The 12,657-nt window shown below is 47.6% G+C and overlaps 3 protein-coding genes across 3 annotated transcripts; all 3 read left to right on the plus strand.

Annotated features, from left to right (window-relative positions):
* Nucleotides 1-391: 391 nt before the first annotated feature.
* PAAG_03603 (cytokinesis protein sepA) lies at nucleotides 392-5,834 on the plus strand (the record flags this gene model as incomplete). The annotated part of the gene is made up of 3 exons (XM_015845018.1): nucleotides 392-1,551; nucleotides 1,627-4,987; nucleotides 5,073-5,834. 3 exons carry the CDS (start codon nucleotides 392-394, stop codon nucleotides 5,832-5,834), a joined length of 5,283 nt encoding a protein of 1,760 aa, XP_015701992.1.
* A 2,435-nt stretch (nucleotides 5,835-8,269) lies between these two features.
* PAAG_03605 (hypothetical protein) lies at nucleotides 8,270-8,930 on the plus strand (the record flags this gene model as incomplete). The annotated part of the gene is made up of 4 exons (XM_002795014.2): nucleotides 8,270-8,320; nucleotides 8,397-8,453; nucleotides 8,515-8,608; nucleotides 8,746-8,930. The coding sequence occupies 4 exons, from the start codon at nucleotides 8,270-8,272 to the stop codon at nucleotides 8,928-8,930; spliced, it is 387 nt and encodes a 128-aa protein (XP_002795060.2).
* Nucleotides 8,931-10,251: 1,321 nt separating this feature from the next.
* PAAG_03606 (hypothetical protein) lies at nucleotides 10,252-10,676 on the plus strand (the record flags this gene model as incomplete). The annotated part of the gene is made up of 2 exons (XM_002795015.2): nucleotides 10,252-10,367; nucleotides 10,499-10,676. The coding sequence occupies 2 exons, from the start codon at nucleotides 10,252-10,254 to the stop codon at nucleotides 10,674-10,676; spliced, it is 294 nt and encodes a 97-aa protein (XP_002795061.2).
* Nucleotides 10,677-12,657: the final 1,981 nt, after the last annotated feature.

Here is a 12,657-nt window from a genome sequence, read left to right on the forward strand (position 1 = left end):
CACTCGTTCAGTGATAGAGAAAAACACTGGTTTCATGACATCCTTATGAATACGGATGAGGATACCTTCTGTCCGCCATCTGCTCTATCGACACGATTTAGCGCCCACAGACCTACCCTCCCCCTTTCATCCATGCCCTGGTTGGCATCCCGATAATCTACACTCCTTTCTCTGTCTTCCTTTTGGAGGAGCTATTTGGGTAGTCTTCTGAAAAGGTGGCGAGCTTTTGAGGGGCCTCTGCTGGGCTTGATCGATGAAAACAGCCTTCGATAGCAACATTTCTTCGAACTCTTTAAAACTTACGGAGGGGCATCTTCACTTTGCATAACTTTCACCTTGATGTCACAGATCCTCCCCCTCCTTAACACAGCCTACATAATCTGTTCGAACCATGCCTACTTCTCATCAGACCTCTTTCGATAAGTCTCGACAATCGTCAGCCAGCAAGTCATTTTTTGGAAGAAAACTACACAAGGATCGTCCCCCAGACCATCGAGCGGAAGGTGGTGGTGGCCTGGATGCATATGGGACTAGCGTCACCGTATCCGGTTCACGCTCCTCCAGGCATTCCAAACCCGAATCCATACGGTCCGTGGAGCAAACTGCCGATTTTGACCCTGCTGCAACGACATCCGGAGTTATCACCGCTATTCCCTATGACAGCGTGTCCGCGGACCCCAAATCCCCAATTCCTGTCGAATATCTCCCAAAATCCGAGCAGCAGCTACGCAAAGAGCCCTCCCCATATCACCCGAATAAACTGGGCCACGATTATCAACAGTACCCGTCATGGAATCCCCAGACCGCCGCGAACGGATCGGCCCATCTAAATGGCCCTCGGCCTGCACCTGGGTCCAACACGACCATGGCAGCCAGCCAGACGGGGGAGAAGGGACCTAAATATCAGCAGTGGGGTGGCCCTGGGAACGGCTATCCGCCATACAACACCCCGGACTCCTCGACGAATTCCCGCACATCTCTGGATCAGAATAGCATCTATTCGTCCGTGTCATCTGCTACCAGAGGCTCCACACAAACATTGTATGATGTCTCTTCACGCCCTTACACATCCCATTCCAATCATGAACGACATGGTCAACCAGCAGCGCCATCAGGACCCAGACACTCCAACGCTTCCCAGCCGCAATACCAACCCCCCATACCCCCGTCCTCCACCTTGCCCATGTCCGCAGATGGAACCTTTACTCGACCGAAAGATGATAAAGTCGTGGATCAGCTGTTCTACGAGCTTATGATTAAGAGAGGATGGCAGAATCTCCCCGAGCAGGCGAAGAGGCAGATGCTGGCGTACCCGGCCTCGAAGAAGTGGACCTTGGTTCATCAGGACCGCTTGACGCAATGGAATGGAGAACAGAAACGGAGACAGCATGCCCGGTCGACGTATGGGTCTTTTGAAGGCCCTGCTGGTCTCCTTACGCGAGCCGACGAAGAAGGGAGTCCGGAGTGGTATGTGAAGAAGGTCTTGGATGATACGATTACTGCGAAACAATTGCAGAGTCTCAGCGTTAGTTTGCGGACGCAACATATTGGGTAAGCTGTGAAACCCTCCCCAAACCTGTGCCACACCATATTGATTGCAGTGCTAATTGTGATATAATAATGTAGCTGGGTAAAAGCTTTTGTAGAAGCGCAAGGCCCTGTGGCCCTAACAAGCGTTCTTTTAAAGATTAATCGACGCAAGGCCTCTGGTCCCGCTCCAGTCGTCTCGGCATCCCCAGACAAGGATCTCGATCGGGAATCAGATATAGCAAAATGTCTCAAGGCGCTCATGAATAACAAATATGGTGCTGACGATGCGTTGGAGCGCCAGCAAGTTATCGTCGCTCTCGCGAGCTCGCTAATATCGCCCCGTCTAACCACGCGCAAAATGGTCAGTGAGATCTTGACGTTTCTGTGCCATTGGGCGGACGGGAAGGGGCATGAGAAGGTTCTCCAGGCTATGGACCATGTCAAAACTTTGCAGGGGGAGACGGGCCGTTTTGATGCGTGGATGCGTATTGTCGAGGTTACTATCGACGGACGGGGGAAGATGGGAAGCCTGGTCGGTGCCAGCGAGGAGTTTCGCAGCGGAGGAATTGGGATGGAAAATCTGCTGATGGAATATGCTGTTGCGACAATGTTTCTGATTAATATGATCGTGGATGCGCCGGAGAATGACCTCCCCCTCCGCTGCCATATTCGGGCGCAGTTTACAGCATGCGGGATCAAGCGGCTCCTGGTAAAGATGGAGGGGTTTCAGTATGAGGCTATCGATAAGCAGATTGAACAGTATCGGGAAAATGAAGCCATTGACTACGAAGATCTGCTCCAGCGGGAGACGAGTAGTATGAAAGATAGCGTTGAGATTGAGGTTATTGATATCAACGACCCAGTTCATATTACGAATGCAATAACGTCGAAGATGAAGGAAGGCCGTGCGCTGGATTATTTCATGTCAGCAATGCACCATATGCTGCTCATTCGACAGAATTCCGGGGAGGATGTTGTGCGCATGTTCCAGCTCGTGGATGCGATGCTTAGCTACGTTGCTATGGATCGGCGGCTTCCGGATCTAGATCTACGACAGGGTCTAACGTTCAGCGTGCGGAGTTTACTTGATAAGCTTCATACGGATGCAGAGGCGAGAGTTGCTTTTGATGAGGCTCTTGAATCGAGACAGATCGCTGAAGCTGCCCTTGCTGAAAGAGACGAAGCCAAGGCACAAATTGAGCTTGGCGCGGATGGGCTTGTCAAGAAGCTCCAGAAACAGATCGAGGAGCAAACTGATATCATCAATCTCCAGGCACGACAGAACGAAGCGCTGAGGGCTGAATTGGCTGAGATCCAGCGGTTGAGAGGCCAGGAGTTGCAGCGAAATGAGCTGGAGACGCGCGAATTATATCTCATGCTTCGTGATGCGCAGGAGGTTGCTGCCTCCAAGGCACAGAAGGTAGGACAAGAAGGCCTTGGAGATAGGGATCCGGCTCGGATGAATGGAATTCTTGATCGGGAAAAGCTTATGAGCAGACTTGAGACGCAGCTGGAGCGGACCAAGACCCAATTCAAACTTGAGGGTAAGGTTTGGCAGCAGGGGGGTCCATCTGATCGACTACGAGAGTTGCGTGAGCAGATGGACGGCGACTTTGGTTCCTCTGGTGGATTCGATGAGGTGACTAAGCGCAACTTTACGAATAGTACTTTTGGCGCTGTGTCGCGGAAAAGGAGTCAGGGGACTAAGAAGGATGGTGTCGATGAGGGAGAGAATCTTTCGGATGTTGGGGAGGAGGACGAGGAAGCTGTCCTTGAACTACCACGGCTGATCGAGATTAAACGACCTCGAATGAACCCTGAACAGGCCACGGGGTTGTTGGGCGAGATTGCTTCCAAGATAGAGAAGATTGACGATTCTGATGAGGAGGTGGATGGAGTTGCGAAGACAAAGAAAAAGGAAAGGGCTGATGCGACTGGGCCACCCTCACCTCCCCCTCCCCCTCCCCCTCCCGCTGCAGGTGGTCCACCGCCGCCACCTCCACCCCCTCCTGGTATTGGAGCTCCGCCCCCTCCTCCACCCCCTCCACCAGGTGCCGGACCACCTCCGCCGCCACCTCCTCCGGGTGTTGGTAGTCCGCCGCCACCTCCCCCTCCACCTGGCATGGGTGGGCCTCCACCTCCGCCTCCCCCTCCTGGCGCTGCCCCAGGGGGTTCTCCACCACCACCACCTCCTCCTGGAGCGGCTACCGGAGGCTGGAGAGGTCGATACCTACCTGCGGCAGATGCTACGCCTGCCGCCACTATCGGGCTACCGTTTATTCAATCTAAGAAGAAGCTAAAGGCTTTGCATTGGGACAAAGTTGATGCTCCTCAAGTAACAGTTTGGGCCGCGCATGCTCCCACTCATGAAGCGAAGGAAGAGAAATACACCGAGCTTGCTAAGAAGGGTGTCCTGGATGAAGTCGAGCGACTCTTCAAGGCCAAGGAGACGAAGATTCTAGGCACGGGCACGTCTAAGAAGAAAGATAAGAAACAGATCCTGCCCAGCTCGCTCATGCACAAATTCCAGATCTCAATGGCGAAGTTTTCAGAACTACCGGCTGATGAGGTCGTGCGGAAAATCATCCATTGCGATCCTGATATCTTAAATAACAATGTTGTTATGGAATTCTTGCAGAAAGAGGAGCTTTGTAGTATTCCTGAAAATACGGCCAAGGCTATGGCTCCGTATAGAAAGGATTGGACGAACCCGGATGCTGCTACTTCGGCTAGAGATCAAGACCCCACCGAACTTACTCGTGAGGATCAAATTTATCTTCAGACTGCCGTTGAGCTTAATCATTATTGGAAGGCGAGGATGCGCGCTCTGCAGCTGACCCGCACTTTCGAGTCGGACTATGATGACATTTCATATAAGCTACAGGAAATCGTTCGTGTCTGTGAATCTCTCCGCGATTCAGTATCACTGATGAATGTCCTCGGTTTAATTTTGGACATTGGAAATTTCATGAACGCTGCGAACAAGCAGGCTGTTGGATTCAAGCTTAGCTCCCTTTCCCGCTTGGCTATGGTTAAAGATGACAAGAACGAGTCGACGTTCGCGGACCTCGTGGAGCGGATTGTGCGAAACCAGTATCCAGAGTGGGAGGGCTTCGTTGAGGAGATTGGTGGTGTTGTCGCTGTTCAAAAGGCCAATGTTGACCAGCTCCGCAGCGAAGCACAGGCGTATATCAATACCATCAAGAATGTCCAGGCTAGTTTGGATTCGGGGAATCTGAGTGATCCGAAGAAATTTCACCCGCAAGACAGGGTTAATCAGATTGTCCAACGGTCAATGAAGGATGCAAGGCGGAAAGGTGAACAGATGCAGCTATATCTTGATGAGATGTCGAGGACGTACGATGATATCATGGTCTTCTATGGAGAGGACAGTTCGGATGAGAATGCCCGGAGAGACTTCTTTAGCAAACTCGCTGCCTTTGTTGTTGAGTGGAAGGTAATGTTTTGTTATTTGTTATCCCTTGGTTTTGTCCCCACCTCCTTATTTTGCGACAAGCTTTTAATGCTCAAAATTTCTATAGAATTCGAAAGAAAAGAATATCTCCCTGGAGGAGACGCGTAAGCGAATGGAGGCCTCACTAGCGCGGAAACGAAACAATGCCGCCGTTGCCAATGGCCGCGTAGACCCTTCCGACAATGCGCAATCCCCTTCGTCCAGCGGAGCGATGGACACGCTACTAGAGAAGCTCCGAGCCGCCGCACCCCAGACACGAGATCAGCGCGATCGCCGCCGTCGAGCGAGGTTAAAAGAACGACATCAAGTGAGAGTTGCATCTGGCCAAAGAATGCCCGAATTGTCCATCAACCCCGACGAAAAGGGCAACGCAGGTGGTGATGTCGATGTCGCGAGCTGCACGCAAGACGGCGACCTCCTAAATTTCCGCAGCCAGTCTGACGAGGCTGCATCTCCCTCTAAAGAGACGCAAGTGTCTGAGGGCGAAGATATTGCAGATCGTGCGGCCAGCATGCTTCAGGGGCTTAGAAATGATTTAGAGGGTAACGGTGTGGATCGTGCCAGGCGAAGAGTGAGTGCGGAGGAGGCGAGAAGGAACAGGAGGCTAAGGCGACGAACGCCTGCGGCCAGCGGGGTCAAGGATGTCGATAATACTGGCCTTCCGTCTCCTGTCACGGAACCTGAATCTACACCCGCTTGCGAATCGGTGGATGGACAGATAAATTCTCCTGTGAATCTGAATGGACAGGATGATTCTGCTCAGCCGCTGGATACGCCGTCGGTACTTGACTCTGCTAGCAAGGATGAAGAACTGGTGTTGTTGTCATAACAATTGCGTCAAATATTCTCTTTGGAGATGTTTTGTGTTCTGCGGCTTGGGTTTTTCTGTTATCGTATTTATGGAGTTTAAGGGGTTTTGTTGGTTTTTTATTTATTTTTTCATTTAAATTTTTTAATTTTATTTATTTTTCTTTTGCCTCACCCCAACTCCCATATTCTTTGTTTCTTGTCCTAGGTTTTGACCTTTCTTGTTCATGGCTTTTATATTATAACTCTCACTTCCCATCTCATGGCGGTTTCCTACTTTGCATAAATTTAATTTCTGTTCTGTGTTTTCCCTTTCCCTTTATATGGGACATATTATATCTCGCCCTTACGTTTTCGCAGGAGATCGAAACTCAACCAGGGTGGGAATTGAGCTTTTTATTTTGTTGGTTGTTGTTGCTTTTTCATCATAGCACCCGCATAGTTGCACATGCACAAAAGACGGTTGATTTGCTAATGTATTTCTTGTCTCTTTTTCTTTTTCTTCTCTCTCTCTTCTTCCCCATCCTATGTATATTTTCTCTTTCCCTCTTCTATTGGCTTTTCCCCTTGGCTCCCCGTTTTTAAGCCCCCTTTATCTTCCATTTTAATATTAAGTAGCTTCGACTCCTCCAATTTCTTTACAATACCTGGCCTAGCGCATTCCGTTAATGCCTATTATATACTATGCTCCTCAATATCTTATATTACCTGAATGCCCCCGGCTTATTATCTTCCTTCATCCTTTTACTCCCATGGAGCAGATAAACATAAACTCCTATTATGCGCTGAGTTCCTCGTTATCGCTTGACTTTGTCTTATCAACGTCGTACACACATCACATTCAGGCGGGATACAGAAGTGATATTTTGTTACTATTTTGGATTTTTGTTGGGAAGATAGAAGTGGAAGGGCAGGTTTTTTTTTTTTTTTTTTCAAGACATTCAACAGCGAAGGTTAACGAACCGAGCCTATAGACCATGACGAAGTTACTTGAGGAGCCGCCTTGTTTGCTCTCTGTCAGAATGGCACGTTGAATAACCCCCCTCTTGAATACTTGAATATTGGGCAGCGTCAACAACGCCAACGGGGGTAATCAACGCCTGATTGGCACAGAGCGCCCGGTACCGCTACTTTATTAGCAACAGCTTAACAAAAGCCTGGATTACAACTCCATTCTATTTGCTACTTGTGGTGAATATGCGGCACTTCTCAAGATCCCACCTATGTAATTTTGGTACATCCATCTGATATGCTACCATGTCCGTGTGGCTGTGTGGTCCACCTCAGCCTCATTCTCAAACACCGCAATCTCAATCTAATATATGAGAGTAGAAAGCAGACAGACCGAGGCGGCGTTCTGTGTACTCTGTATGGTTACATCATAGTCAAAAAGGGGACGACATCTAAATACCAGAATGAGGCGTCGAGGAAGATGGCCAGTACAGCGATGCCCAGGGGTATTGTATCGCGCATGGTCATGGGTAGTTACTGGTGGAATTCCAGCAACTAACCAGCAAGAAGACAGAATTTCTGACTCATTTTTAACCGAAAAGCCGGATGCTTGGACGCATGTGTTCCTTTCCATTCTCCCCGAAACTAAAACAATGAGCATCTCCGATGGAGTCAAACTGACGACGAGTTGACTATTTCGTGGCACCATTAGAGTACTTAGTTGTTCTCGATTTTTATTTTGACTCTTCCTTTTTATCCATCCGCAACATATCACACAAGCAATTATTCCATTCGTGCACAGTTCTATTTCAGCCACCGCAGCCTCACCTGCCCAACCCCAACCAGTCACTTCAGCCAGTTAACTACTTGCAAGGATAGTTAGTTACTGGAGAGGACAAGCCCCCCATGTAGACCGTTGTCACTCTTCACCCACGCCAGTCCCACGGCGCGGCACGCCAACGTGGCTCATTCCGGGACCCACCAAAAGATCCCCTGAATCACATCAGATGTGCCTTGAGCCCTCAGCCCTATGGGATTATCCCGGGGACCTATGATTTGCAGTGCATGCATCATTCTGCTGGTGGCTACCGTCTGCCACACCATATCCAGCTCCATGGGGCCGGCATTTCAGCATCGCATCGCAGGCAAGGGCAAAATACAAACCACATATGGGGAAATTTCAAACGTGCAAAGCGCTGGCTGGCTGGCTGGGCGAAATAAGTTAGACGTTGTATTGACCCGACACGGTACCTTCATTTGTATTTTGATGATAATGTTTGGTTGTATGAAAAAAGGCCCTTCATTTGCGATCTTCCTCATTGCGGATTATTACCTCATTGCGATGGGACTTCAAACAATCTGCTCGTGGATATGAAATCGGAGACAAGAGTGTTCCGGCTACGGTGATACAGGTGCTACACAAATTTAACCGACACAGTAAGTTATATTATTTGGAATTACCAGATTAGAGCCATCGATTACTGCGTGTGACTGTTCTATAAAAACATGGTGTTTCTGGGGCCGACCGGCCATCCAACTCTCCGGATATCCGACCTGGTACATAACTAACTGCTACAGAGTCAAATGCAATACGAATGTTTCGGGCATTCCTTTAGGCTACGGTCTGGTTTAGAATTGTCCATGGGTGCTGCCATTGGTTGCTGCCAGCAACGTGGAAAGTGTTGCCTCGGTGAAAAGCGAGGGGAGACACAGTCCATTCTGTTGACCATTTTTACCTTTCGATACTACAGCGCTACACGAGGGAGGGGATTCCGACATCCGTACCCATGTCATGTCCTGAAATTGCCTCAGGCTCCCACGAGCATCCAAATATTCATGGAGAGGGTAAGCAATTCCAATTACTCGTGGCTGGAGAGGGAGCCCTGCCTCGTTACCGCATTGGCAACAGAAGCACTACCAGATATATGTTTTCAGTTGCACTGATTCCCCTTTTGGCACCCTAAATTTGGCACCAAATTTAGCTGTTATCATCAAAGTTCAATTGACTTTCGGTATCTTGCGAGTTAGGGGCAGAAATACTATCCAAATTGGTACCTGGTACCTTGAGCGGTCTCGACTTCAACTCCGAATTCAAACGTCGGTTTTTAAGGGCTCTAAGCCACTAGCCAGGGAATCGAGTCAACTCCAAATGGGTAAACACATTTGAGATAGGAATCTTTGCGTCAATGGTTCAAAGCTATATGGATAGATATTGTGTGAGTGCATCAGGGTGCGTGCTTCTTTGGTTTTCGGTGATGTTAAACAATAAGTTTGTGTTTAATGCAGCGGCGTTGAGGAATCCGGGGCAAAGTTGGGAGAGCATGGTAGTTAACTCAGGTAGGCCCCTGTTAAATTCGGAACTTATTATCCAGGCTGCGTTCTATTTTGAGAATAGCTCAACTGGCCCCACTGATCCCCACTACAGCCTCGGAGACTGCAGTAGCTTTGAGGGGGAGCGCAACTACACTTCTGCAAATTGATTGCACTACTGTGTATCATGCACCATCTCACTGTTGCTAATAAGAGCAATATCTCGCTGTCGCTTCCTTGCTGCTATAAATATGGAAAACGGGCGAAAATAGAAACCCATATCAATCATTCCATGTTCGAAAATTTCCTCCGTACCCCGCCGGATAAGCGATACGCTGATCATATAGATTTACGTTTCTTGAAGGATGATTACCGCGAATAGATCTAGGTATGTATGTACAGTACGTCATTGATTTTGGGAGTATTGAATGTTGATCATTTTGCCACGGCTCCCATGGTCATCAAACTAGGCAACAACTACTTATATGGGTATTAATAAGGGGAGTTGGGGTCATTTTCCGGAAATATCCATCTATCCTGCTTATGCCCCAGAAGTTCACACTGGTTTGTGCCAGCTGGAATGGCTGGTATTGCATGGCCTATTCTCATGATACTCCTCAATTGGGTTAACCATACCCCCGAACGATGGCTGCAGATCCCTACTTCGCAGTGGCTGTTCCATCTTCTCGGGACGTGTGTTCTCAACCAGAAGTATGCTTGATTCAATTGAGTGACTCAGTTGGATAAGTAAGCACCCGGTCAATGGATAAGTTGTTTTCCACCCAGATGCTGGCTGGAGAATCAAAGGTTCCAGTATTAGTCCCGCGCAAGCATTAACTAAGAGTTAACTTTTATTCATTATTGCTCATTTTGACTTTCTTTCAACGCTGCATTTGAAATTGCGACCTGAAACAGTCTCACGGAAAACTCTACATTGTAGCTCTCCGCTTACAGGCGTAGACTCATAACACAAGTTCCGCATGGCGTCAGTGCAGGCAGCTTGCCGTACCAACCGTGACAGGCGTTTGTACAGTCCAAAGTACTTTTTTTTTTGTATTTTATTTTGAAAGTCATACGGAACAGTTTGGAGGAAAACACGAGGAAAATACAGATCGATCTGAAAAGGGCGGTTGCATGATGTTTTTGTCCGGTAATTAGTTATCTATTTAATTTCCATTATGGATGGGTTTACTATCTGGAGGGAAGACTGTGCTCCTATTTGCTTCGTATACTTTGAAGATGGATCAATGAACAAGAGCTGGATTAGAGGAGTGATCAGCTCAATTTTCTCTACGTATGTTCCTAGAATATTTCCAATGTACTCTATCTTATTCCTTTAAATAAATAAAAAAAAAAAAAAAAAAAAAGAAAATCCATATATGTAACTAACTAGGTAACTATCTATTAACCCGTTCGCGCTTTCAGAGTGCTTCAAAATAAGCCTCTGTTTAACAAAGAGGAAATAACGCATTTGCAGCGAGCGCAGAATGACGAACCGTTCATTGTTTTCATCAACCGTTTTGACCTATTGACAGTGGGGGATGTTTCGGGTCTCGAAGCGCCACAAACGGTTCATTGTCCCTTCGATCCAAAAAATAAATAAATAAATAAAAATAATAAATAAAGGCGGAAGAGAATAAAAATTCCTTTCAAAATTTGAAACCCGCTTCGCTCTCTTACATTGATTTATCTTTGTTTCTTGATGCTAATAGCGCAATGCGAACTTCCAACTATATAGAAATCCTGTACCCGACCGAATTGTACAAATTTAGCCCTGCTCAGGAATTCATGCGCAGTGACTAATTTACTCAAGATTTTTTAATGCATGCACAATTGCCCGGGTGGAATTAGATCTGATTGTCTGGTTTCCCTCTTTTTCCTCCATCCTCATGGCTCTCCAGGTGAGAACAAACGATCAAAATTGTCTTTTGACGCACTATTCCTTCATCTGTCAAACGAAATATTAAATTGAATGCCGTATACTACCTGTTCCTCAATCAGCATCAAAACCCCTGATTTTTGTTCCTGGACGGGGATCCAAGCCACATCTGTAAATCTCCAGTTTCTTCAGCCCATAAAATTGGAAACCAATCGGCGTGTCACATATGAGGATTTGTCCCTGGACAGCTGGACTGGTGGGCAAGTGCCGTCGTGCTGCTTGCTTAAGTCCGAGATGTGTCATGACTTGCGTCCGTAGTGCGCTCTAGTTCCGGCTCGGCTGTCAGTTGAGTCGAGAGGACCCGCTTGATTTCCAGTTTCGGGAATGATTCGTGGACTTGACAAGGCAGATTCGTCCACGGCAAGGTTCTTTTTTTTTTTTTTTTTTTTTTTTTTTTTTTTTTTTTCCGCGTTTACTCTTTATTCTCCCGAGAAGGAGCAGCTATAACTACTAGTAGTAGTAGTTGTTGTGGATCATTCGTCTATGGATGTTATGACGAGCGGAAAAGCGAATTTTTTCGTATCCGAACTTTTCCAATGGCGTCGGCATTTATTTCCCAAGAATCCCACCTTCGATATAATCTTCAATAATGGGTAGATCTGGACAGATATGATCGCCATCACCTTCCCGTGTAACGAGTTCCCTTAACTGATCGGTTACCTAGAGTTAGTCATGCTTCTCGTGAGAACTCGCGAGTTCGGTTCTCAGTCTCGCCGCTTGTTCTGCTGAAACGATACCCTGCTGGATACATGACATGGAATCCATACTCTCACCAATATGATTCCGTCTGAAAATATTCTATTCAAGCGTATCCAGCGCCTTTCAGGTAGGTTATTTTAATCTGGACTTTGGATAGCCGAAGATTGCGGTCGAGCCCAAGTCAAAAGCGAAATATTACTAATTAGGGCACAGGGCCTAATCAGGCCTAGTTGGAACCTTAATTGCTGTGTCTGTCTATTTTTAGTTTTAGCCTTCAGCTCGTGACTTGCGGCTGAGCCACGTGATATCAAAGCCATCGCGTCCTCCCAAATCTCCCAAGCGCAACTTTCTTCACGGTGATGCATTCATTCATCATTGTTATCTCTCAAGGCATACGGTATATAGAACTGTTCTCAACCTAGTTTCAAGCATTGGGAAGGTTGCGTGCGTAAAGAAATACGAATCTGCTGTACCCATCAATCCGTTCAGAACTGGACTTGATCACGAATCTTAGATCAAAAAGCCTATTGAAATCTTATTTTATTAGCCTTTGGTGCCTGGCCCAAAGTTGCCAGGCAGAAACAAGCCCCATCACTCCCCCAAACCCCCCAAACCCCCAATCCCATCTCTACAGATCAAAAGGTATGACTCGGAATTTAAGGCTTAGTTTCGTTTCCGGTTTCCCCTTGGCCCGTCATGATCCTCCCGGTCCAAGCTAGTATTGGCACACCGTGTACAAAACAAGTCTACGTTTGCGACTTTCAGCACAGCACCGGGCGGGAACACAGCGGGCGCAAGGGAGCCTAACAAGCCACAGAAGAGGGTCTGAAGCGTGGCTTGGACGGACGCCATAGTAGTTAAAATATTGCAAATCACGCCGTGCACTACTCACGTTTCTGTCCTATGTACGGATGTATGTGTGTATGGATGCATGTAAGTGTGTGCC

This window comes from Paracoccidioides lutzii (assembly GCF_000150705.2).
Source record: "Paracoccidioides lutzii Pb01 unplaced genomic scaffold supercont2.7, whole genome shotgun sequence".
Classification (NCBI taxonomy): Eukaryota; Fungi; Ascomycota; class Eurotiomycetes; order Onygenales; family Ajellomycetaceae; genus Paracoccidioides; species Paracoccidioides lutzii.